Source organism: Calidris pugnax, unplaced genomic scaffold (assembly GCF_001431845.1).
Source record: "Calidris pugnax isolate Ruff unplaced genomic scaffold, ASM143184v1 scaffold54, whole genome shotgun sequence".
Lineage (NCBI taxonomy): Eukaryota > Metazoa > Chordata > Aves > Charadriiformes > Scolopacidae > Calidris > Calidris pugnax.
In genome coordinates this window covers 4,836,244-4,863,739 of record NW_015090864.1, presented here as the reverse complement: position 1 = coordinate 4,863,739, position 27,496 = coordinate 4,836,244, and the positions used below count along the sequence as shown (strand labels likewise).

General features: G+C 36.0%; 1 protein-coding gene across 1 annotated transcript in view; it reads right to left on the bottom strand.

The window, feature by feature from the left end:
- Positions 1-4,214: 4,214 nt before the first annotated feature.
- Positions 4,215-27,496, bottom strand: part of LOC106889657 (sodium channel protein type 5 subunit alpha-like) — a 34,330-nt gene continuing 11,048 nt past the window's right edge. Inside the window, exons 9-25 of the mRNA XM_014944877.1 lie at positions 27,228-27,422; positions 26,547-26,738; positions 25,515-25,617; positions 24,088-24,326; positions 23,823-23,975; positions 22,916-23,269; positions 21,687-22,139; positions 18,156-18,267; positions 17,138-17,292; positions 15,771-15,978; positions 14,088-14,176; positions 12,528-12,782; positions 11,554-11,607; positions 10,490-10,631; positions 9,247-9,347; positions 7,422-7,686; positions 4,215-6,037 (exon numbers count right to left, since the gene is read on the bottom strand). Of these exons, the coding sequence (XP_014800363.1) occupies positions 4,896-6,037; positions 7,422-7,686; positions 9,247-9,347; positions 10,490-10,631; positions 11,554-11,607; positions 12,528-12,782; positions 14,088-14,176; positions 15,771-15,978; positions 17,138-17,292; positions 18,156-18,267; positions 21,687-22,139; positions 22,916-23,269; positions 23,823-23,975; positions 24,088-24,326; positions 25,515-25,617; positions 26,547-26,738; positions 27,228-27,422 (4,212 nt within the window). The 3' untranslated portion in view covers positions 4,215-4,895. The remainder of the gene's footprint in view (positions 6,038-7,421; positions 7,687-9,246; positions 9,348-10,489; positions 10,632-11,553; positions 11,608-12,527; positions 12,783-14,087; positions 14,177-15,770; positions 15,979-17,137; positions 17,293-18,155; positions 18,268-21,686; positions 22,140-22,915; positions 23,270-23,822; positions 23,976-24,087; positions 24,327-25,514; positions 25,618-26,546; positions 26,739-27,227; positions 27,423-27,496) is intronic.

Here is a 27,496-nt window from a genome sequence, read left to right as displayed (position 1 = left end):
AAAAATAGCAATTGCAATATACAGTTCAATCATAGTATTAACATGATTGTCATTGCCCTCTCTATAGTAGGCTTGTCATGATGCTGGGTGTCCCCAGTCACTGGGAAGAAGGACGTGGGTTGAAGCAGCTCAAGCCCATTGCTCTCTTTGAAATTCTCTCATTAGCTGTTCACTTTTTCCTCTCTCTGTTGGTGTGAACCACATAGACACTCCCCCCGTGCTGTTCTCACTAACTCAGGGAGACATTCCCTTTTAAAGAACCCCAGGAGAAGGGCAATGAAGTTGGTGAGGGGTCTGGAGCACAAGTCTTATGAGGAGCAGATGAGTGAACTAGGGTTGTTCAGCCTGGAGAAAAGGAAGTTGAGGGGAGACCTTATTGCTCTCTACAATTACCTGAAAGGAGGTGGTAGCAAGGTGGGTGTCGGTCTCTTCTCCCAAGTAATAGACAATAGGACAAGAGGAAACGGCTTCAGATTATGCCAGGGGTGGTTTAAAATGGATATTAGGAAAAATTTCTTCACCGAAAGGGTTATCAAGCCTTGGAACAGGCTGTCCAGAGAAGTGGTGGAATCGGCATCCCTGGAGGTATTTGAAAACCATGTCGATGTGGTGCTGAGGGATGTGGTTTTAGTGCTAGACTTGGCAGTGTTAGGCTGAGATTCCCAGATGTACAAGAAAGTGTGACCTGTACTGACTTTATCCACACTCATACACTAATACTCTCTTTCCTGTCTGGATTTTTTGGGTGTTTGCCATGTGGATTATTGGCTGTTTGCTCATGGATGAGCACCCTGCTCAGGGGAAAGTAGGAGAGCTGAATTGTTATCCGTTATATTTGATGTTCTCACAGCCATCAGATATTCTGCCTTTTGCCCAGCTGGCAGACAACACAATTTATAGGAGGAAGCTGAAGATCAGTAGGGTGGGCATCATGGACAGAAACCCAAGTTTTATATTGAATGGGATGTCAGAGAGCCTGAGAAATGAGTGACGGGCACCAGAGGCGTGTAGGGAGGAACTGGGTGCCAGTGATTTAAGGTGCTGTGGCGGGGTCTTGTTGCTGCTATTTGGAATAAAACTTATTGTTGTTTCATTGAGAATGGGGAGAAAATTTCTACAGGTGCTATTCAGAAGGGGAGGGAAGCAGCAGCTGGAAGTATTTTGGTGAATTTCTGTGTACAGATATTGAAGAAACTGTCTTCTTACACAAACACTGATTTCTGGCTGCAGCACTTAGAAGCTTCACTAGTAGCAGCAGCAAACAACACATCAAGGGAAGAACAAAAAGATGAATTTGTATTTGCCTCATTATGTCTGTGTTATTACACCAGCCATAGCCACACAAAAAAAGTAGATAATTGAAGTAGTGGTACGACATCTTTGCTGATACATTCTGCAGACAACGCTAAGACTGGACACCAAGTAGGACCACTATTAAAATACTATCTCCAGTTCCAGTGTCTTCATTTTAATAAGATCATAAATGTATAAAAGAAAATTTACAGAAGAGTTGATCTTTCAGGCGACTATTTTAATTTACCTTTGGGGACAAATTCTACCCGATGTCTGGGCAGCAAGACAGGGTGGCTGTTGTGTTACGTGTAACCTATGAATCTCTAACTTTGAATGTTCCTGCGTAAGCCCATCTTCCCTGGAACCTCGAGAAAAGGGGAAACTGCATTGCCCTCAATCTGCCCAGAACTCCAGCAGCTCTGCATTAAGGGAACGACTATTATCAAAATCATCTTGACCCGTCTTGCCTTGGTTCCATGGAACCACAAAGTAGATCCATTTGGGCAATGGATTTGCCCAAACAGCTATATTTTCCTGAGGGGTTGCCAAAACATCTCTAGTGCTCTTTCAAAAGTCTCTGTAGATCAATAAAACCACTAAGTTGATGCCTTCACATTCTTTCTCTGGAATTGGCAGAGCAAAGAGCCTAAACTTGTGCCACTACATTCAGCTCCGAAACCACTCAATATCTTTATCCAAATATTCATAATGGATGGGAGTATTGAAGAAACTTTCAGAAAGAAATCTGACATGATGTTGTAGAACTTACAGAGAACCCATCATTTTTTTGCATGGGGGTGGATAGATAAGAAATCACTTGTTAATTTACACTAATTTGCCCCACATCATACAGACAGACTAGAAGTACACAAAACAATACTGACTGGTATTGACTGAGACTCCCAGACGATAAAAATGGCTGTTGATTAACGTGGGCAAATCCTGTTTAGCCGTAATATTTAAGTCTGAAAATTGTGTGGCTACTCTCATGGAATCTGAAGTTCAACTAACCCAACCCAAGGTAGACCCACCTTCAAAGGTAGCTTCAACTTTAAGGTAGATCAGGTGAGTCAGTGTCTTGTCCAGTCAAGTTCTGAATTTCTCCAGGGACAGAGATGACACAATGTCTCTTGGTGATTTGTTCCAAAGCTTATCCAGCCTCTCTGTAGGCTGTTTTCCTAATATCTCATCAGAATTTCCCTTGTTGGAACTTGTGCTTATTGACTCCTATCTCTATCCCAGTGTACATCTGAGGTTGGCTCTCACTTCTCTACAACTACCCATTGGGCAGCTGAAATAAAAGTAAGATCCACACTTTCACCTTTTCTTCTTAAGATTGAACAAACCAATCTTTCTTTTTTTTCTCATGTCACATGCTCCAGCATAGTTCTTCTTAAGATTGAACAAACCAATCTTTCATCTTTTTCTCATGTCACATGCTCCAGCATAGAATCATAGAATCATGGAATTGTTAGAGTTGGAAGGGACTTTAAAGATCATTGAGTTCCAAGCCCCTCTGCTATAGTTGGAAGGGACTTTAACGATCATTGAGTTTCAACCCCCTCCGTCATGGACAGGGACACCTCCCACTGGACCAGGTTGCTCAAAGCAATGGTGGGTTTTTTTCAGGAGGCAGTACTTCATACTCATTAGTGTCTGTCAATCTGCCATATGGAATCATGTTCCCACCTGGACACGTTCCTGTGCAACCTGCTCTAGGTGGACCTGCTCTGGCAGGGGGGTTGGACTACATGATCTTCAAGAGGTCCCTTCCAACTCCATATCATTCTGTGACTCTGTGAAAAACCAGAACAGTCAGCAAACACTTACAGAGAACTGTGGCTAACTTGAGAACCCAGGGCAGGAAAAAGAGAATTATGACATTATTTTCTATAGTTATTTACAATCAATTGGATAACTCCATGTTAAAATGTAGAAATTGGATAACAGTTTTGCTCAAGACTGGCTATATTATAAAATGTAGCAAATGCTGCCACCTAATGGTATCTGATCGATGAACAGGCTTATTCAGGAATAAATTGTTTCACCTTAAAAGCATCACTATGCACCACAGGCACAAAAGCAACCTGTGCTGGGCAGGAGGAGGTCTCGAGCAGACCCACCAAGTCTCTCGTCACCCCGCTGCCCCATGCTGCTGACAAGAGCGCCAGTTTATGAGTTGTCCTAAGAGGTCTGCAGCCCACCTTTGTCAACCCTTTTCTGAACAGAAGTTGGTTCTGGAATTAATAAAGTTCAAACCATACTGTATCTGAACTCTTTAACTCTCAGCTTCCATGTGCCTTTACTTGTCCTACAAATAGCTTAGATTTGGCTATATCTATCATATTTTAATAGCATTTAACAAGGGAAACGACAGTAAAAATTGAGTAATTACCTTATTCTTCCTGCTATTCTTGACCTGAAAATGCTGAATCTTTTCTAATACCCTGTAAAAAGTAAAACATTTCAATTTTCTTGTGTCAATAGGTAGCTATTATTGGAAAATCATATTACTGTGGTTCTACCCCTCTAATAACAGATTATGTCCTGTAATAAACTGAAGCTGAAGATACCTCTCAAAAAAAAAAAACAACAAACCAGACAAAAATGTGTTGTGCATCCGAACGCTTTATTGAAGAATCTAAAATAGCCCTCAGAATGAGAGATTCTGGGGCCAGCCACCATGACACTTCACCTGACCAACAAAAATTGCAAGAAACCAGTAAAAGTAAAGCTAATTGTTCATACATGCTTTTTTTCCAAGTCAATGAAATAAATACTTCCTCTAACTCTAATAAATGTTGTCTCATAAGATATACCACGAACTCCTTTTCAGATTACTAAGTAATATTTTCTATGATCTTTGGATTAATTACAATGATGAAATGTTATGTACAATAATTCTTAAGATTTTCTGGAAACAATACCTCTTGCACAGCATCCTTTGATTTTGGTAACCATTATTACCACAATTTTCATACGCTAAATGAAATGATACACAAAGAACAAATTATATACAAATTTCAATACAGACACCTGAGGATGATATGTTAAATCCACTTAGGTGCACCGGTAAAGACATATTAAAAATTCTTAAGCATAAACAAATCTGTCTAAAGGCACTAGGAGGAAGATGGATGCAAACAACATAGAAATTAGTGGTTGATTATAGTCAAGTGTCTTGAGTGGGCTCTTTTACAGAAAATGCATTCATTTTTTAATTTTGCGACAATAATCAATTTTTTAAACCAGGCTTTATCTCCAAAGAGGTCTACATTGCTCTACAGCTTTGAGTACTTCTAGGTCTTATTATAGCTACAACTGAACTTCTACGGATTTCTTCTGTAAACACAGAAAATGACAGTTGTAAAAATTAACTCACCTACTCCAGTAGCTGAGGAAAAAAATTCCATGGTTTGATTTTCCTCTAATATTTATGACACAGTTGTTCAAAGCTTAAATGCTTAAGGAGCATTTGCAAAAAACTGAACAATCACAATACTGAAAGACTGTCATCATTATTATAAATTTAGAGTACTGTTTTCTCCATCTGAAAATAACTGATACTGGCTTAAACAAAAATGCTGCAGCCTCAGGCAACCTTATGTGTCCACATTATCGCTATCTGTTTCAGCAATACCATCATAAAATAAAGGGAGAGATATGGAAGATGTTGTCTGTGATTTATCTAGCTTCCTACCATTATTTTCACTAAACATGGATGCAATAAGACTTTCCTTCTCATGTGTTTCTTCAAAGACAGCGCTGTTATAATGTCTATGACGGTATAAGAAAGATTTATTTTTAAAAGAACGCTGCATCAAATACCTCCTGAAGGCCCTTTGAATAATAAGAGCTGATACCTCCTCTTGTTTTCTTTTAAGGGTAGTAGTAATTGGCTTGTAAGAAACTTTAGATGGATTGGTAGCTATAAATTTTTCTTCTATATGTAATTCAAGACCACCCAAATCTCCATATTCTCCCAAGACCCTTTTAGTGAAAGCAAGCAAGATATCCAAGCAGTGGATCTTATCTCCACTAACTATAGGGAGGTCCATAGATATGAGCTGAATCTTATTTGGCTTCGGAATGCGTAAAGGTTCTGCCAGAGCATCTGCAAAGTCTGAAAGAGCAGAATATTCAATAAACTGCGTTGCCTGAGGATCAAATTTTCCCCAGGTCTCATAAAACATGTCAAAGTCATCCTCACAAAGAGGGTCCGTGCTTTCTTCAGTGGCAACGCTGAAATTCTCTAAAATGACAGCTATGTACATATTTACAACAATGAGAAATGATATAATGACGTAGCTTACAAAATACAAAATACCAACCCCTTTATTTGCGCAGTTTTGTTCACCTGTTAAATTTAAGTTGGGAGCACATGAACGAGACCCTCTTAACAGAGGGACCAAAAGACCATCCCAACCGGCTGATGTTGTAATTTGGAAAAGACAGAGCATGCTACCATCAAAGGTTTGAAAGTTGAAAAGGTTATCGATCCCCCCTTCCCAGCCAAGACAGGCAAAGTTTGTCATGCCCACAATGGCATAGATGAACATAACCAGAAAAAGCAAAAGACCGATGTTGAACAGTGCAGGAAGAGACATCAGTAATGCAAAAAGAAGAGTTCTAATTCCTCTAGCTTTTCGAATTAATCTCAGGATTCGGCCAATTCGTATCAAACGAATAATTCTCAGAAGTGTAGGAGAGAAAAATTTTTCAAAGCCTGCAGATAGTCCAACACCTTTGAAATGAAAAGGAAAAAAAACACATTGTTGTTAAGCCACATAAGTGAAATTCCCTACTTATGTCCATTTTGTTATATTCTATGCTTCAGATGTTGAAAATAACATTGATCATATTACATCATTTTCAACAAAAACATTATCATCAACAATGCAATTGCTTACAAAAGAACTGAGGAAAAGAAAAATAGGTATCAAGAGTATGTACAGTTTGGAAACTGCATTCTCCCAAATGTCTATAATTAAGGGGATGAAATTACGCATTGCTCGAGTACTTAAAAAATCCTTTTAAATCCATTCAGCTCCTGTGCCAGAAGCTATGGGGCTTGTCTCCTATCTGCTGTCTGATTGCTGCTTCTTCTACAGGCCTAAGCCAAGTGCTGAATGCGAGACTTTCATTAATGCTTGGTATTTGAATGAGCTTAGAGCAAGAAGAAAATAGACGAAAACTGTCTTTTGCCAAGTGCTGAATGCGAGACTTTCATTAATACTTGGTATTTGAATGAGTTTAGAGCAAGAAGAAAATACACCAAACTGTCTTTCATTATTCGTCCTTCATCACACCTCATTCTGTCCTCCTGCTATGTACCTTCAGTGATACATTAGTAATGTAAACGATTGCAAACAGAAGACTTAAAAAGTCAGCATATTTCTGGGTTGTGTGGGATAGCAAAGGGGTACTGTGCTCAGGGATGGAGCAGAGAACGCAGATCAGTTTTCCTTTCCTGTCCTTTATTTTATGACAGAACCTGAGTGCGAGTAGGAAGGACAGACCACAAAAACTGTACACAAAACTAAAGCTATATATGACCCTTTGTAGAGGAAACAAAAAGCATCTAGTGTTATTTGAAAAGCAAAGCTAAACCAAGTCAGTTTTAATAAGACTTTTCATAGTCACAAATAGTGGCCCAGATTGAGAATGGTGCTGATCAGCTATATTTTCCTGAGCTTTCTAAATCAGCCCACAGCATCTGCCTTCTTAAAAGAAAGTCCTAGAAAATGAAATAAATCTTTCCCATTTTTCATACAAATCTAAGCTCAATTTACTTTTATTATGAAAACAACAGTTAATGTGATTAAATGTAAATTGAAAGCACAAAAACATTAGGACAACGGTTTAAGTACAATAACTTAGAAGAGATGTTACTGCATTGTTAATTACTCAATAAAACTCATACTTTAAAAAATAAACACCTGCCCATTTAACTGTTAGTACTCTGCAAAAATATAAAGAAAACAAAAATATATACTTTTAGAATGAATCACTTAGTACATAGTTTGAAAAAGTACAATGGATCTGGAATTTTTTTCTCAGCTATTTGTAAGAAATTTGGCTTAGTATTGGGAAGACGTGTTACCTGATCTAATAAAATTGATACTTACTAACTAGTGAAAGGACCACAACAGCTAAATCAAACAGGTTCCAGCCACAGGTGAAGAAGTATTGTCTTAGGGCTAGTATTTTTATCACACATTCTGCAGTAAATACCGCCACAAAAAAATAGTTGATTTTATTAAGAACAGCCTTGACGTTAGGCTGGTTATTTTCTGCCATCATAACGACCATATTTAGACAGATGAAAGTCACAACGGTGATGTCAAAAGCTTTGTGTGATACTATATCAAACAGTAATCCTTGGAATGCATTCTGTGGAGAGAACAAGAAGAACTGCTTAATGCCACTTCCAAAACCCAGGCTACGTTCAAATATTAATCAATAATTTTGCTTAGAAAGTGAATTTAAGAGAATATAAAGTTAACAATAAGTTACTAGAAGCATATTTATATTTCTTTAGACTTTCAAAGAAAACACTCAGTTCTAAGCGTTTTCAGGTATAAAGCAACCACATTTCCTTAGAAAAAAATATACAGCAGGAAAACATTCAGACTACATTGTGATTGCTCTTTTAATAGAAATACTTATTGAAGCAGACATTTTAGGATAACCAATTCTAATTAAAATATCGTAAGCAAGAAAACCTCTGGATAGTTACTATGTGAAGCCAAGCCTGGAATTAAATTTAAGAAACTATAAGAAATAAAGTATAAGGTCATTTAAAAGTAAAAAAAAAAAACCAGCCATAGGGCATGTACTACTCACTATCCATTCTCACCTGCAATAATGCAATCTAGTTGCAGAAGCAACATCACGCAACTTAAGTAACCATGATCATGTTATGAATAGCAGACACTTAATATGAAGCTTTATAAATAGGTTGTACATTTGAATAGGTGACAACTGCAATAATGCAATCTAGTTGCAGAAGCAATATCATGCAACTTAAGTAACCATGATCATGTTTACATGTTTTACAGCCTCATATTTAGACAGATGAAAGTCACAACGGTGATGTCAAAAGCTTTGTGTGATACTATATCAAACAGTAATCCTTGGAATGCATTCTGTGGAGAGAACAAGAAGAACTGCTTAATGCCACTTCCAAAACCCAGGCTACGTTCAAATATTAATCAATAATTTTGCTTAGAAAGTGAATTTAAGAGAATATAAAGTTAACAATAAGTTACTAGAAGCATATTTATATTTCTTTAGACTTTCAAAGAAAACACTCAGTTCTAAGCGTTTTCAGGTATAAAGCAACCACATTTCCTTAGAAAAAAATATACAGCAGGAAAACATTCAGACTACATTGTGATTGCTCTTTTAATAGAAATACTTATTGAAGCAGACATTTTAGGATAACCAATTCTAATTAAAATATCGTAAGCAAGAAAACCTCTGGATAGTTACTATGTGAAGCCAAGCCTGGAATTAAATTTAAGAAACTATAAGAAATAAAGTATAAGGTCATTTAAAAGTAAAAAAAAAAAACCAGCCATAGGGCATGTACTACTCACTATCCATTCTCACCTGCAATAATGCAATCTAGTTGCAGAAGCAACATCACGCAACTTAAGTAACCATGATCATGTTATGAATAGCAGACACTTAATATGAAGCTTTATAAATAGGTTGTACATTTGAATAGGTGACAAATTTGAATAGGCTGTAAATGTCCTTAATTAATATCCACAAAGAAAGACTGCATTAGACAGAATTAAGAAAAAGAGAGCAAAATGTAAATATTGTATTGAATGAGGAAGATGATGGGCTCTAATGTGAAGTTTATTTCCAGGTGTTTGGCTACTGAGTTTAAATATTCTCACCATCTTTATACATTCTATCATATTCTACTTAAGATGGTCTCACCAGTGGTCTTGGGATGGGTTTTTGAGGTTTCTTGGATCCAAGTTTTTTTAGGGCATTATAGTACTTTTTCTGTTCCTCAGTCAAAAATAGATCTTTTCCACCTAAGTAGAGGGAAAGAATACTGCTGTTCAGCTGAAGTTCAAGCAGTCAACTAAATAAACACCAGCAAGTTTGTTGAAAAAGATGTGGTGAGTGGGATCTAAGAGAGCACAGAGACAAAATGTTTCACCATTTCTCCTTTTCCCCTTGCTCTCTTCAATATGTCCTGCAAAAAGCTGATCAGGGTTTGGTAATGAAAGTCTAGTCTGGGCTGTGCTCCTGAGTCAGTTTCCTCGACTGTGAGAGACTTGCTGAAGTTTTATGAATCTAGTTTGTATTTTGAAAATTACATAAGACTCCTCAACAAGCAATATACTTTGCACTAATATTTTTGGGAAAGGTTTGAACAGAGGTATACTGCTGGCCTTGCAAGTAAATGAAGGATTATGAATAAGCACTTTGGTCTGAAGTTCTATGGAAGATTCCTCATAATGAATCTATGCCACCTGTATTACTTAGCAATCACTTTGAACCCAGGATACATGAGAAGTCATTCATCACAAAAGCATTGAATTACTAACTTTTTGTAAAAGAAACATGTAACAATGTTTTGTAGGGTACCTGCACTTCAAATCACCCTTGCAAGACCTCTGAAAATTAAGTTTAACTTCACTATATGGAATCTCAATGAAAATCCCTAAAAAGCAGCAAAGAAGTTAAAAGAAAAAAATGCACACTTATAGGATGCACTGAGAAAAGAAAAAAAGTGTTACATCAACATGAACTTCTAGTAAGTGTTTTCAGGCTCATGTTTCTGTCTGTTGGGATTATTATAACTGGCACTTTGTTACAAAAGGAAATTAAATAAATCTTCAAAGCAGAAGAAAAGAATACCACTCTCCTCTAGCAAAGTCTAAGTAACTTCTTTTGGCTTCTCTTTTCTAAAACCACCCACGCTTTCCTCTTCATTTCCTCCTCATCCTCCTACTTAGAACAAAGTAAGGACTTGGCATGAAAATAGAATTTACAAGTAAATTACTAAAAGCTTTGAGGAAAAGGGGACTCCTGTTTTCAGAACTTGGTATCTAAATATTATTTTAAATTTCTCCATCTGAAACGAAAATGTTAGACATCTAGATGTCTAACTAGCATTCACTTAATAAAACTGGTATTACAAGACACCCTGAATTAGCTCATGTAATACTTATCTTTTTTCTTTGTTGGTTAAAATTGCTGATAACCACTCCAATGAAAAGGTTCAGCATGAAGAAAGATCCAAAAATAATGAAAATCACAAAATAGGTATACATGGCTAAGAATGCTTCAAACTCTGGCTGTTCATCTATCTGTAAAAAAAAATTGAAACAGAAAAACAATATTGGTAAAAGTCAGATAATCACAGCTTTATTGTTTCTGATTTATAATAAATCTTTTTATTGTCAGGAGGGATAAATTATTTCTACACATTTAAACCTTTAATTAGATGTACAAGTAGAACAACTGTCCTGTTCTGTCTTGTTACTGTTTGTAAAGATAATTACAAACAAAGATATATAACCAAATCCAGCTCTAGCAAGCTCTTAAGCAATAGATGATCAGTTCCAATCAGAAGTGATCAGAAGGCCTAGATTAGAAAAACAGCTCAGACTAAACATGGTGAATCATCACCCCCTTGAATGTTATCCCAGACAAGAAGCAGTTTTAAAATGCCAGCTCACTATGAGCAGCCCCACAAGGAATGATCTTTTTAATTAGCAGCTATTTCACTGCATTCAAGAGTACAGCACTTGAATGAATAAGAAAAATGCAAATTAAATTATACATAGAAAAGTTGAAACACACAGCACTCTAGAGAGAGTGAGAAACAACACATGGAAATGGGGATGGAATAGTAAGGATGTCAAATATAGGAAAAAAAACCTCCAGAAATAACTGCCTGATGAATGTAGTTTTAATGCTTCAAAAGCTCAGGCCCCCCAAGACCCTCTGTTTCCCAAAACAGACTCATCCAAAACATGCAACATCTTGCCATTGCATTCTTGATATACTAGCTTTTTGTGTGGTATCACTCTATTTTGACCTGTTTTCTTTTGTCTAAATTGCAGATATTTGGTACTCCAAGGATTATTGTTTCACCATGCAGTTTGAAGCATTCATCCACTAGTATTTCTGACTTAATATTGCAAAAAAGGTGAAAAAAATAATTGCATGGATAGAAAAGGAATGAAGGAAAGAGAAAAGAACTGAAATTTCATTTTAGTGACATACTTCACGTGAATCCACTGCTGCATACATAATATCCATCCAACCTTTAAAAGTTGCCTGGAAAAAAAAGCATTATTAAGGTTATTATCATTATTTAAAAAAAAATAAATATGTAGAACTACTATAAATGTGTTAGAAGTTGTGGAAAAGTGAGCCATGTGCTATAAAAATGTGCATCACTTCCAAAGATCTGCTTGGAAGTATGATTCACTAGAGTTTAGTAAAGAGAAAAAAAAAAAAAAAGTATTGCCTGAAAAGAAAGAAAAAAGATGCCATGAATGCTATGAAATGTGTTTAATTCTTGTTAAATTTAAATTTTTGTAACTTCTCGTTTTTTTGAAAAAGCAGTAAAAGCTTCAGCTTAACTAACAAATATATCCTAAAAGGCTAAGAACAATTTCTAAGAAAAGAGCAGATGATTCCTTCCTGATATTTTTAGCAATTCTGCAGAATCACAGAACACTTGGGAAAATACAGGGCAAAGAACTTCATCCAGGAAAGATACAGGGGTAACAGCCACTTTTAAAAATTCCTTTCTCTCCTTTGTGTGGTATTAGAGACATCAATAAATTAGTGTCCCAATACTTCATGACTTAATAATAATAATACAAAAAGAAATATAAATAAACTGCATAATGCTTTTTCTTTCTCATCCATTCTGAACTAACGTTTATTAAATAAAATGAGAACAGTTTTAAATCCACTAACACACAGACTATTTCAGGTTTAGTATGTTAAAATTAAAGCAAAACTGAAAAGCCATGAAACACAGTGCTTGATTTTAACACAAGGTTTCATATGTTAAAGTGTTCTTTAGGAGGAACTGAGCAGCTTATAAACTAGCAAAATACTCACGGAAGCTGAAAAAATCCCCAATTTGAGTGAGATAAATCAAAGTGTAGTGGTGCCCCATGGCCAGGCTGCTCAACACATTTCCTTGATGGAAACAAATCTGAGCGTGTTTTTATAGAACTTACCACTTGGAGAAGAGCCAAGTATCCCATCAAAACATTATCAAAGTTTACATCACTATTTGTCCATGTTCCACCATAGAGCTCACAATCAGATTTATTTTTAATTAGATCGATACTTCCTTTCTCCAGTTTGCATTTCCAAAATTTTTTCCCAAGTAATTTTACTCCTGTAATGTTAAATAGGAGCCAGAAGACAACGCAGACGAGCAAAACGTTCAAGATTGAGGGGATAGCTCCCAAGAGTGCATTCACAACAACCTTAAAGAAATAAAATGAATGAAAAGAATGAATTACTCACATTCAATAGAACACCTTCCCAAAAAACCCACTTATTTTTCCCTCTGTAACTACTGCAGATTGTCACCCAGATAAAAACTAGTAGATGGCAATTTTAAAGCTTATAGTTCACCCAACCAAACCAGACATAACCATATCTGAGACCACAGATGGAATCTCCCTCAGCCATCTCATCAAAGACAATCAGGTTTGAGAGGCAAAAATTGCCATTCACAAACTCATGCTGTCTGTTTCTAACTGATTCTTTCTTGTCCTTCATGGCTTCCAGGAGGATTTGCTCCATATCCATCCCAGGGCCCGGAGTTAGCATCCCATCACATTTCTGTGATCTAACACAGGTCAGATGATTAGCATTATACTATGTTTAACTTCTCCACTTGAAAGATTACAGATAGTACGCTTGGAGCAGCTTTTAAAATTGAGTTAGAAGAATCCCCTCTCCTATTAAGAAAATCCCACCCTATTTAAGTTCAAAAGGATTGCTATCTTTCAGATTCGTGCTGGAGAATCTGAAATGTGGCACATGAGCCTGTCTAGATAACTGTCAAGATGAACTGATAGAAGCACAGCAGCCTAAAGAAGGCGAATTATGAAAAGGATTTACAAAAAGTGAATAGCTTCCATAGAAGCAATGAATTCATGAATCCATTTTTTCAGGTCCCAATTCCTTGCCTCAGTCAATGAGAAAAAATTAAGGACAGACAGTGGTCACCACACTTCTTACACCACGGAGACTGATAAACAACTTTCACAGTACAGATTTCTTCATCCCTTTGCAGTCTGTTTTCTGCAGTAACTATATATATAGCTTCTTTTCTACTGACAAGTAATTAAAAATGGTTCCTATTTTTTTCAAGTATATTAATTCTTTTTCCAGAAGAATTTGCCAAATACACTGGACGAAATTTTTCCTTGTCTAAGCTAAACCAAAGAATGGGTTTCACAAAAGTGCAAGTGAAAAAAAATTCTTGATTAGTTTCTTCTGCAAATTGCACTGAACATGGAAAAATGTTCCAGTGTCCACATTACTGTATGTAATAATTCCTTGTGATAGTACATTATAATTCAATTTACTTATTTATTTGTATTTATAAATTTCTGCGAGTGTTGGGTATTATTGCAAAATAACAATCACATGATGTAAGTAGGAAATCTGAACCATCTTAATACCATCAAGTCCCAAAACAGAGATTCAAGTTGTAATTTTCCCAAAAAATGTCAAATGCAGCATAAAATATGCACACACACACCCCCCAACATCCTTACCTTTATCCCTTCAAATCTTGACAAAGCGCGTAGAGGCCTCAGTGCTCTAAGAGTCCTGAGAGATTTCAGGGCACTCCCAGAGGAACAAAGTGGTGTGGTGTTGGAAGGAGAACTTAGTCCCCAGGAAACAAATGACAGCTGTGTTTGTTGAATGGGAACCAAGATTATTAAATGGTATAGAAAAAAATATTTTGTGTCAGTAGACAACCAGAGGCTGAATGTTACAGAATCTTTGACCAGTAAGTCAAATGCAGAAAATACATATTCATAGTTATTGTAATACAATTTTACTTCATTCTTTCCTAATATTTTTCAAATAATGGAATTATTTCCTTCTAATTTAAAAAGCTTTTTTTTTAATTAAAAAACATTTTAGTATGCTAGTATAACAACCAAATTGGTAACTATGGTAATTTCACACAATGCAAAACCAGAAAGGATTCTCCAAATAAATTATTCCCATTTTCTGCATAGTTGTGCTCAGATGCATATACAGTAATTCCTTATAACTGAAGACAGTTACATGGTGTGGAAATGAAAATTATTTTTTTAAAGATATCCAGCCTTCATTTTAAATTTTAATAAGGGAAAACATTAACTGAAAACAGAAAATTGTTTCAATATTAAGGACTTTTTTCACTTCATAGTTTGTCTCTTCCTTCTTGTTTCAATTTGCTGTCTTGTTGTCTAATCATTGGATATTTTAATCCTTTTCCTCTGTTTAGGACAGCATTGCTATTAATATTACAGAACTGTAATTGCTAAAGTTATGCTATACATTCTGTGTATATAGCCATAATATTGGATGTTTCTGTTGGAAATCCCTAATAATTCACAGCTTTCAATGCTAACTATTCAGAGGCCATTAAACAGCTACTTTGACATTCCTGGAAACCAGCTCTTCAGCTCTTTAAATATTTTAAAATATTTAACTTCATTATCTTCCCAGTGTATTGGTGACAAACAAAAATACTTCATTCTTAAATTGCAAGATTATATTATCTAACTTTGTCTGAATTCAGAATAAATTTGTATACATTAAACACTACATGTCCTCCAACTCACTATTGATGATTTGGACGGGACTCTGAGCAACCTCATCTAGTTGAAGATGTCCCTGATCATGTCAGAGGGGTTGGACTAGATGGCCTCCAAAGGTCCCTTCCAACCCAAACTATTCTAGGATTTTATGATTTCAGCACTTCTCTTTATAGTTATACAAAGGATTGCTAGGATTTCTTTAGGTTGCAATGCAAAACATATTTTTCTACATCTATAACACTCTGATAAATGACTTTCCCAACAATATTTTTCAACTCCCTTTACTGTCTAAATTTCTTCCCTGCTAAGAAAGCAACTCTACTTTTTTGTTTCTAAATGACTGAGTTGCCAGCAGCTTCACATTTTTCTGTTGACTTAGTTAATTTATTTTAATTTCTGATCGCTAATTTCATTCTCTATCTACACTCAAAAAGGTTTTTATAACCAATATGATCCTCGATGACAGTGATAATTAAAAAAGTTTTCTTAAGTAACTTCTGATTATTCATTTACATTTGTCCCAAAGTCTCTTTTGATTGCAATTTTTTTTCAGCTTTTGGAAACTCTCTTTTACTATTGTGTTTATTCATAGTCAGATCTCTACATTCATAATGTAATTCTCTACATAGAAAATATCAAAATTCAAAATGTAAGACAAGCTGAATATAATACTTACACATACAATGATGAAGTCAAGCCAACACCAGGCATTTGTGAAATAACTGTGCAAACCATAAGCTACCCATTTCAGAAGCATCTCCATAAAAAAGATGTAGGTAAATACTTTATCAGCATACTCTAGGAGCACTTTCACATTTTTTCTCTCATTCAGGTGAATATCTTCAAATGCCTGGAATTTCAGAATAAATTTTAAAACAGTTCAGTAGTTTTATGAAAAATTATTTTAAATTTGCACAAGATACAGAATTTTGTTTATTGTATTTTATATTAAATTACGAGCAACCATGTCTTAAGTTTTATACTTAGAAATAAAATCCTAAATTGTAAAATAAGTACAGTCTCATTTTCAGGTTGGTTGAAAAATGCCATACTTTCAGTTGTTTACACTTCTTCAAAAAATATCTGATGAGGATCAATTATGCCTAGCAAAAATCTTGGCTTCCCAAGATAACGGATAATTTTGAAGGTGTTGGTCTAAAATTCTTCGTAATAGAGCTTGAATTATAGACACTAACCACTGTCTTTCAGACCTAGACCTTCCAAAAGAGTCACGTTTAGTCAGCCTGCAGAGTTGTAATACAGATATGAAAAAACATGACACTTTATCTGGAATTGATCATTCCTGGAGTTCCACACTTTTCCACCTAAACCCTGATGTTACTTTAATGTCAGTAGGGTTTAGGAAGATGTTACATTGATTGCTGTAGTTTACATCATTGTTCACTTGTGCTTAATGTATTTGCTGCTTTGCTAATTTATTAAAAGTTTTGATAAATAGATCCCCAAAACAGCTACATCAGCTCTTCACTTCAGAGCTCCTTACCTGAGTGTGAATTTTCCTATTCTATTACTTCCATGAGACTTAGTGAATATGTAGAAATGGATATAATCAGAGTAGCAATGAAACATTAAGTAATTTACCAGTTTGCAGCCATATTCACTTTTAGATTCTGACCATCTTAATATTTGGATTATTTTAAATCTAATTTTTTACTGAACAGTTAGTCTGTTTTACAAATTGAAAAGTACTTCTATTTTTTAAGCTCTCCTAAATAATTTCAGACTCTGGTTTACTCTCCTAATTCAGCACACAAGTGTGTGAAGAACTTTATTCCATGAAGAAGACTATGATTCCATATATTTAAATCTTGGTTATCTTGTCCAGGTTGGGAAGAGCCTTATAACTTCTAAGGGATACATTTATTATACTTTTGTCTCTTCCTGGGGAAAGGAATGTAAGAGTAAAATGAAATTAAATATAATAACATCATTATTTTCCTTTACTAATAACCATCAATTCAAAATTTGAGAATTGAAATTAAATTTACCAGTGCTGCGCTGCTCAATATTATCATAAAAATTATAAAATTTTCAAACCAGGTATGTTTAACAATTCTGTAGCAGGTTTTTCTAAATTTCCACCAAGTGCTGCCTGGAAACTTAGTGACATCCACTGCACAACACGGGGAACACTCAACACAACCTGAAAACAGAGAGAACAGCATATTGGTTCCATGGAAAATGGAGAGACAGAATCTAAAGAGTGTAAGATGTCTTAAAATGAGCTTCTACAGACTACACAAAGAATGTGCTGTTTTACCTATGGAGTGACACTGGGGTTCAGAAGATCTAAAGCTAAAAAAAAGACAAAATTTGTAGGCCAAAATAGTCTCTCTTAATACAGTAACTCATACATGGAAAAAGCAGAGAAGCTTTTGAGCCCACCAGCCATTACTTATTTACAGTATAGCAAATTATTATTTTTACTGATTATTTCACTTGATTGCACTGCAAAAATGTTACAACTATATTCTCTATACAGATACCCACAGTCTGATCCCTCAATATAAACTGAATCACTCTGTAAAGCTGGGGCTCAGAAGATCTAAAGCTAAAAAAAGGACAAATTTTGTAGGCCAAAACAGTTTCTTTTAATAGAGTAACTCATACATGGAAAAAGCAGAGAAACTTTTGAGCCCACAAGCCCTTCTGCAGAATTTTCGTGCCCACAGATGGTCTGTGGGCACAGCACCAGCCATTACTTATTTACAGTATAGCAAATTATTATTTTTACTGATTATTTCACTTGATTGCACTGCAGAAATGTTACAACTATATTCTCTATACAGATACCCACAGTCTGATCCCTCAATATAAACTGAATCACACTCTAAAAGTGGCATCTGGAGCCTAAACACAGGGGTTTATTTATTTGAGTTTTTAGGTTTATAAACAAGTGTCTCAGGAAAAATAGTTTCCGCCAATTTGGAATGTTCCAATGTTCCAAACAGATAACTTTGAATACTGGTTTGTCTGGTGTCACCGCAATACATAGAAGATTCTTACTTTCTCCACAACAGTCCTTAGGTAGGTGTGGCTTTTCAGGCTTGGGAAAGGTGTCCAGAAGAGTAACTGGATCCACAGTGCTGGCTTCAGAACAGCTTCCCACATCACATTTCTGCACAACAGAATGGCAAAGAGGAGAATTTATTTGCTTGTCATTAATAAGGTTATCATATTTAAAACAAATGAAACTTATTACCCTCTTCCCCCCTAAAAAAAGATATCCATAGGGTATAAATTATTTTAACTTTGTTGAACTACCAAAATAAAATTACAAATAATAGGAAAGAAAAAGGCTAACCCCTAATCTTTGTTTCCATGGCTTTAATTTAATAAGTTTCTTGGCTTCTTCTAGCTGTCTGCATTGGACTTGCAGGACTGAAAATGTTTAGGAGAGATTACACTATGCTAGAACTTTACATTAGAGAAAACTCTGATTTTTTCATGCCAATCCAATTTTCATTTCATTTTCAGAGATACAAACCATATCTCAAAAGGCCTGAAGACAGGAAGGCCTAGCAGGAAATAAACAGATGTAAGTTCTATGCATCTCAAAGAATTGTAGTGAATAGACAACAGTAGTAGTTAGTAGACAATAAGGAAAATAAGTATAAATAAAAATTAATAATGCGATCTATCAGCCATATAAGTGTAAGTGCCCTGTATGACACGGAAAGGGAAGGCATGAGGATAGGGATAAGAATGAGAAGCCAGAAGAAGGGAGAACTGCCTCTGTTGACAGCCATGGTGCTCTACACTAACTTGACACTAACTCATTGACACAGCTTTAAACTAGGCTTGAGGGGGGCAATATCAAGCTTGCCCATGACAAGCTGTGGGACGACAGGCGATGGTTAGAGGGATGGGATGCTAGCAAGGGCCCTCAGCCTGTTGCTCTGAGACGTGCTGGATACACTGCAGCACACTTGAAGTCACAGAGATGAGCCAGGAGATCCTGAGGTAATGGGAGCCAACAGGGAAACAGCAGTGAAACACCCAAAGGAATCATTCGAGGTCAGGTTGGATGGGCCTCTGAGCTACCTCATCTAGTTGAAGATGTCCTTGCTCGTTGCAGGGCAGGGTTGGATTAGATGGCCTTTAAAGGTCCATTCCAACCCAACCTACTCTATGATTCAGTTCTATGAAACTTCCACGCTTTAAAGTATTATTAACTCTAGAGAGATTTACCATCTTCACCGGGATTATACTTGATCCTCTTGGGAAAATCCCAGTTTGTCCTCTTATTGCTGAATGTGACAATTTTCACCTCTAGCATATTCCACAAGATGATACAAGTTATAATTACCTCTTTTTGCTCTTTCTTTTGGTGTGTTTCTGAAAAACCACTTATAGTTTCAGAAGTCCCAGAAATCTGACTGAAGCCACTTGAACGCTGTCGCTGCTCTCTATGTCTTAATATGCCTCCCTGCATGAAATAATGCAAAAAAACAGTCAGTTTTCCACATTTTTCTTCCAGACAGTCATTCTTAAAAGTCAAAATTCTTTAGCAGAATCTAAAGCATCCACAAAATTTAGCATGTTTGTCTTTTAACAGATAATTAAATGGTATCCCTAAAAGGCATGTAAATGGTTTCTCCCATGATTTCAAATACTGTGGTCTTGTGGTTACACTGTGGAAACATATCATTCCTCAAGATCTACATTTAGCCCACTGATGGATTCCTGCATCCAATTCACTAAATTCTGATGAACTGGCTCAGTATCATCCTTTGCAGCTGGACCCCAACTGTCTTGTGCTTATAGTTGCAGGCATCCAATTCACTAAATTCTGATGAACTGGCTCAGTATCATCCTTTGCAGCTGGACCCCAACTGTCTCGTGTTTATAGTTGCAGGCAGAGGAGCTAAGTGATCCCAATCAGCTAAGTGATCCCAATCAGCTACAAATTCCAAGCAATACCAGATTCCACTGCAGGAAGGAAAGAATTTCTGGCATCAAATGCTTATGGACAACATATTTCAAATAGCTGATTTCAAACAGATGATTCTAAGGTAATCAGCAATTTCTGCTTCTTTGAGAACTTGGCCAAAAATATTCCACTGATGATGCCTCCTCTTGTGACCAAAGCCACAGAAAATGGATCCTATGAGTCCACCTAGACACTGACCATATGATAATATTCCAAGCAATACCAGATTCCACTGCAGGAAGGAAAGAATTTCTGGCATCAAATGCTTATGGACAACATATTTCAAATAGCTGATTTCAAACAGATGATTCTAAGGTAATCAGCAATTTCTGCTTCTTTGAGAACTTGGCCAAAAATATTCCACTGATGATGCCTCCTCTTGTGACCAAAGCCACAGAAAATGGACTGAGACGTTCCACCTAGACACTGACCATATGATAATCCATCCCCAAAAATAGCACCTGCTTTTGACATTGCTATCATGGTGTAACACTAGGTAACTGCACTTTGAGCCCAAATTCCTGTTCTGATAGATTTAAAATATAGCGATATCACAATCACAACTGACATTCATAAAATACAATCTTTAACAAGTTAATCTAGGTACAGTATAGTCATCAAAGCCTGGCGTTCAACCTCAGCTTGCTGCACACACTTTTGGATGAGTTTTAAATGAGCTAAACTCCACAATGCCACATGCTTACACTATCATTTTTACTTATAAAGAAAAAAAACACAGTTACAACATCTTGGAAAAGCTTGGAAAAGCTACTTGAACAGGGCAGCTGGAGAAATAAGCAGAAATCAATATAGAGACTTAAATGAAAATAATTCATAAACAACTTTCTGTAAGAGGCTTTCTATTCTGCTTTATGTCAAAAACCTGCAAAACAGCTCATCCTTACATTGTATAAACCAGTGTCTATTGGTACTATCTTTAGTACAGGTCTGAGAAGGGTTAATATTGATTTTGTTCACCTTCTGACATAAGATTGCAGGCAAGGTATATTGGAGTCTGCTTCTTTTTATTATTACTGCCTGTGAATAAGGCAGCAGTATTTAAGTGCCTAAGACTTGACCTTAATCATGCCCAACACAGTAAAATAAAAGAGATGTAAAGGGGAGTCCAAAGCATCCAAGATGTGAAGAGAGGATTAAAAAAAAATTTAAGATTTTTTTTTTTTAAGGTGAAGCTTTTATTTGCATTCTCTTTGGATTCCATGCAATTGAGAAGCAACATATAAGCAGCTCAAGAGTCCTGCTTTTCAAAAATTCCAAGTGCCACCTGTAAGGCAAACGGGCAAAAAGAAAGAACATCTCTCTTGATCAAACATCATTTAGCAATTGACAGTAATAAATGGAAACAAAACAGACAGAAGCAGAATTACAGCTATCAGTGAGGAGAATGATGAAGAAGTGGATATTCAACAACTCTTACTGAATAACTAGGACTATTTGATAGCTCTTGCATTTTGAAGCTAGTGGAACAACAAAGAAAGTAAAAAAGCAGAAATGACAGAAAGGATAATGTCTACTGTTGAGTCTTCAAGATTATATTTACAGATGCAAGTGACGATAATTTTTCAAACATTAATCCTCCTGACCTGTTCTCTGTATTCTATTTCCGTGCATACGCTGTGCTCATCGTCACCTTCATTGGTGTGAGTCTGTGCTACTGCAATGGGAACACAGGTACTATGACTGGGTAAAAATTCTTCACATTTCCTTGTTATTGAGGAGCTCTCTTCAGTATTGTGACACCCAATATCAAAGGAACTGCTGTCTATATCCTTTCTGACATCTATCATGGCATAGTTATTTTCCTCTATGTCCTTGGTAGAAATTTTCACCACAGACTTCCTTTTGGCTGTTGTTTTGTGGTTTCGTTTCATTATTTTGCCACAACGATCCCAAACTCTGTCTTTCACAGACTGCAGGCCCTTGTGAATCCGTGCAATGGCAATCTGACATTTTGTCATTTCTTCAGTGTCCTCTTGTCCCGTTGAGGAGCCAGTACTGAACGAACTCAGCAGCAACGCAATGAACAGGTTGAGCACCTTAAAATAGTTAAAGTAAATTGGAGTCACTATTACTAGCAGAAAAGACACTTCAGAAACCTACTTAGATTAAAAAAATCTCAATCTCGCTTTCATCAACCACTGCAATGAAATGATTTACTGTTACACTGGATTATTAATAACGTATGACATGGCTCCTTCTGGAAGGAAAGGCAGCAGAAACAGGAAGGAAGTGAGGGTTTAGGTATATCAAATTTATTTTCACATGCTTTGATGTCCATAATGTATGAGGACATGTTGAAAATATGTTGAAAAACAGCAGGCAAAGTTAACTTTTAATAACATCACCATGAGAAAGGATCTGGTATAGAACAACAAACCAAGCAGATGAAAAAGATGAAAAGATGAAAAAGGCTTCCAGCATATATAGATTAGACCTAGTATATGTCACATAAATCAGGAAATCTGTGTAGTGTAAACTTCTGATAATATAAGTTGGTAAGCATTAAAAGCACTGAACAGTTTGGTTATTTGATCCAAACAACACAAAAAATGAAGAAATCAAATTATCAAAAGCACTCCATTTATATACTCTGGGTAGAAGGAACAATTTTGTATATGTTGCTTAGCAGCTACCTCTTGTGCAAGAAAGATGGGGAAAAGGAAAAAAAGACAAAAGAAAAACATCTATTAAGTAACATCCAGAGAAGAAAACAATGTGAATACTCTTCAAATGATAAAGTTTGCCTTGGAAAAAAAGATGCCAGTGTAACTTCATGCATTCAGAAGGGACTGAAAAATAGCTTGAAACTCACCACCAGGTTTCCTATCACCAGGACTAGCAAGAAAATGGGAAGACAGAGCCCTTTTCCAGCCACTTCCATACATTCCCACATGGTTTCAATCCATTCTCCACATAATATTCGGAATATAATTAGGAATGAATGACAAAAATCCTTCATATGCCAGCGTAAATCCTTACTGGTGCTTATTTTACAGTAATTAATCTTATAATAATTGCCCAAAACCTGCTTTCCTACTACAGCAAATATGAATACAGTGATAATCAAAACCAGAGTGAGGTTACCCAGAGCACCAACTGAATTTAGAATTATTTTCATAAGAGTATTTAAGGCTGGCCAGGACTTTGCCAATTTGAAGATCCTGAGCTGTAAGTAAAACACAAGAGAACAATGTGAGTGCTGGACACTGCATAGATAGCACAGCACACATAAAAAACAGACCCTGCATTTATCATGCTGCCCTTACTCCAGTAACACCATCATAATTTCAAATTGTTCATGCTAGGTTAGATACAAGCATGTGTAAGTCTATTAGTATTAATAGCAATAATAATAATATTAATCACGTGGCTTATAGGTACTTGGACAAGGCTTATGAAATGACTGCATTTTGGAAAAAATCAAATGTAATGAAAATCAAATGTAATGAGAAACAAAGGGGAGAACTTTGTAGAGTAGGGTTGACGGTTGGACTCAATGATTGCAAGGGTGTTTTCCAACCTGAATGATTCTATGAAACACAGTGAATTCTTTAATACTCATTTAACAGTCACTCTAATTAAACACTCATATTGGCTTACTATTTATTAACAAAGAGAACTGATTTACCAGATTTATCAGTAAAATAATTTGAGGGTATTTCACTGTAATCTTTTACAAAGCTATACAAGGCATGTACTTTTGAAAAAGAGATAATTACCAGCCTGAAAGATGATAGATTTTCTTTAAAGCTTATTAGGCCAACCATAACAACTATGCTATCAAAAATATTCCACTTTTGCTGAAAATAGTGGTAAGGATCGAGAGCGATGATTTTCAAGATCATTTCTACTGTAAAAATCAGGGTGAAGACCTGGAAAGAGGAAAAAGAAAATGCAGCAAAAAGTCACTGAAAAAGTGTATCTCCTTAAGGGACCATCCCAGGGTTATAATTCCAAATTCACTCTAACATAGACCTAACTTACCTTGTCACTTATAAAAATCATGTTACAGTAATTGGTTGGCATTTGAGGGTACTCCAGAGCCATGAATAAGGTATTCACGACAATGCAAACCATGATTAAGAGATCAACAAATGGATCCAAAATTACCAATTTCACATTCTCTTTGACTGCTCTCCAGAAAGGACAACAATTCCAAATTAGATACTTTCGAGCAAAACGTTTCCAAAATAAAGGACATTTCAGTTTTGACTCTTGCAGTTCTAAATGACAAGGAAGGAAAATGACATAACAAATAATCTTATGTGGAATTTCATAACATAAAGAAAAAGTCAATCAGACATGGAAAAGATTGAAAAGAAAAATTCAACCTCAGGTGAAGAGAATGGCATCATTGAGAAAAAATGTTCCACTCATTCTACACAAAATAATAACAGGTTATTTAAAGGTCACCATCAACAAATCTCATAATTATAGAAACTTATAGGTGATATTACCCACCTCTTCATGTTTATTATGAACATGTGGTGGCCCTCCACTGAACTCAAGTGTATTTCTTGTACTGTGGAAGTTGAGAGGGAGGAAACTGGGCATACTGTGTGATCTAGTAAGTGCTTAATAAAGGGTGATAATCACTTTTCTCCTGGCTACGCTCCTTTTATTATAGTTCAGGATACTGTTAGCCATTGCTGCTGCAAGGGCATGTTGCTGGCTCATGCCCAGCTCACCGCCCTTTCCTTCCTGCAGAACTGTTTCCCAGCCAGCCAGGTCCCAGACTGTATCATTGCAAGAGGTTCTTGCAGATATGCAGAAGTTTACATTTATTCTGGCTGAGTTTTCCTAAGGTTCCTGTTGGCCCATATCCTCCAGCCCATCTAGATCCCTCTACATGGCAGCCTTTACCTCCAGTGCATCAAGCAGTTCCCACTACAATGATGTGGTGTCTTCTGCAAAATTTAAAAACAAGCCCTCTGTGACCTCCTCCAGGTCATTTGGGACAAAATATGTCCTAGGATGAACCCTGTGGGACTCAACTTGTTACCTGCCTCCAGGTAGAACACAACCTGCTCACCAGAAACTTGAAGTGCAAACATCCAATCACTTTTTTGTCCCACTGGTTGTCCACCTAACAGCGGACCCTAACACTTGGGTGGAAAAAACACTGTGGAAGCCAGTGCTGAAAGCCTTCTAAAGTCAAGTTAAATGAAAACATTGCCCTCTGCTCATTCACAAACCGCTGTCATTTTATTGTACAGGTCTGGCATGATTTATCTTTGGTAATTACAGTTGCGCGAGATATGAGAATATTTATTTTACTGAAATTTACATTTGATTGCAGCATAATTTCCCCTAGTGACTTTTAAAATAATGCTGCTGACTGTTTGTGACATTTTGATCTCTTAGGTCAAGTTACACAATCACCATAGGAAAAACATTAAAGAATGACTTACGCATATTATCTGTAATAACAGTGGCTGCACTCATTAACCTCTGTCTTCGAAAAGGATCACTAATAGAGTCCACTGACAATTCATAGGACAGCAATATGTGCCTCTTTGGTTAGAAAGACAACAGAAGAAAATATAACAAGGGAATATGAATAAATGGCAATATAAAAATTATTTCCAGCCTAAGATAAATATGCCTTTTTATATACATACTGTAATGAAGTCTTACCTTGCTGAAAGAATGTATAACAAAACAATACAACAATATCATGTGTTTGCCTTTCAAGGCAAAGGACATTTCATCAAAACCAGTAGCATTTTTCAAGAAGGTGTTTTCTTCTGAAAATATTTAACAATAATAATGCCATTATATAAGAAGTATAGAATCATTAACAGGGGAGCAAAGGAAAAAAAATATTCTATCTTTCCAGCAACTGATAAAAAGAACATACAAAAAGAGCACTGACCAACAGTTTGAATAGATTGTTGGCTATTTAACTATGAATTATTGATTATTAATAAATACTAATTCTTTATTAACATTTTAAATAATTGTTTAGTGAATCAAAATTATCATTTTCCCCAGCCCTATTAAAGCTATCAAGAGCTGTTCTAATATTGAACTGCCTAAAACTAGGAATGAGACTAGTTTTGTGTTCATTAGAAGTTACAGAACGGTAAACTCAGTGTTCTTCATGTGCACTAAAGAACAGAAAGGCCAACATTTGCATTTTATGGGACACACAGAATTATTACCAAAGATTCAGTTGATTAATACGTCCCCCAACACACTTTCTATAGACCAAGTAGACATGGGCTGCAAAGAGTAAGTGAGACTCAAAGAGGTAAAGGAAAATAGAAAGAAGATTCCTCCAGCATCAGGGAGGACATAATTAGAACTAGCTACTGACTGACCACATCATAACACACAGTTCCTTAGTATTCCTTTTCAGCACAAATTGATTTGTTTAATTTTCTCCTTGTGGGGAGGGACATGCACGTCTAATGAAAGTATCTCCTATTTCAAATACTTACAAGCTTCTTATGGCAGTGACCAGGCTGTGACTGAAATATAAGCTCCTCTTTGCCAGGATCATCTAAAATTAAGCTTTGTCTTAAAATAGGTTTTTCTTTCTTCATCTCTTTTTCTTTTGAATTCTCCAAGTCATCAACTGACATTTCAGGTGTGATATCTAAGGCCTTATTACCCTCGCCAGCACACAACATCTGTAAAGGCAAATGAATTAGGATCATATACAATTTAATTACTATGCTATCTGAATGTTTTGCAGTAATAATTCTTACCTTTCAAATATTAAACTGCTATAAAAAGATAGAAGTACAAAATGCTATTCCCAAAACTGAAAGATAGAGCAGGATTACTTATCTGCTGCTGTAATTAAAGTTTGCCCTTGCTCCTTTAGATACTGTATTTCACATCTGAATCACAGAATCTTATGGTGTATCCTTTTACTCTCTTTTCTTGCTTCGGAAAGGACCTTGAGCCCAAAGACACAGAAGACTAAGGGCTAGTAATCATGTTGAAATTAAAATAGAAGGAAGAAAAGCCTAAGTAAAGCTTTGCAAGCTAGAATTTCAGACAGAGAAACATCACAGGCCTGTCAACAGCTGTAGAGGAGGAATTTAGTAATGAAATTTAGTAATAAAAACAAAAAGGAACCATGTATTATGTATTATATATAGTAATTTCCAAACCTTTTCTTTCTCTAGAATTTGTTGGGCATCCTTAAGTAATTTTTCCTTTGCCTCTGTTTCAGCAAGAGTAGCTCGGTTTTGCTCTTCATATGCCATGGTTACTACAGCCAAGATCAGATTGAAGAGATAAAATGAGCATAAAAAGATGACTCCCAGAAAAAACAAAATGTAGTTCTTTCCAGATGTACGGATAGTCTGTAAAGAAAAGGTAAAGGTTGTAATAAATTCTTAACAAACTAACATTTACAAGAGAATTTCAAACTAACTTT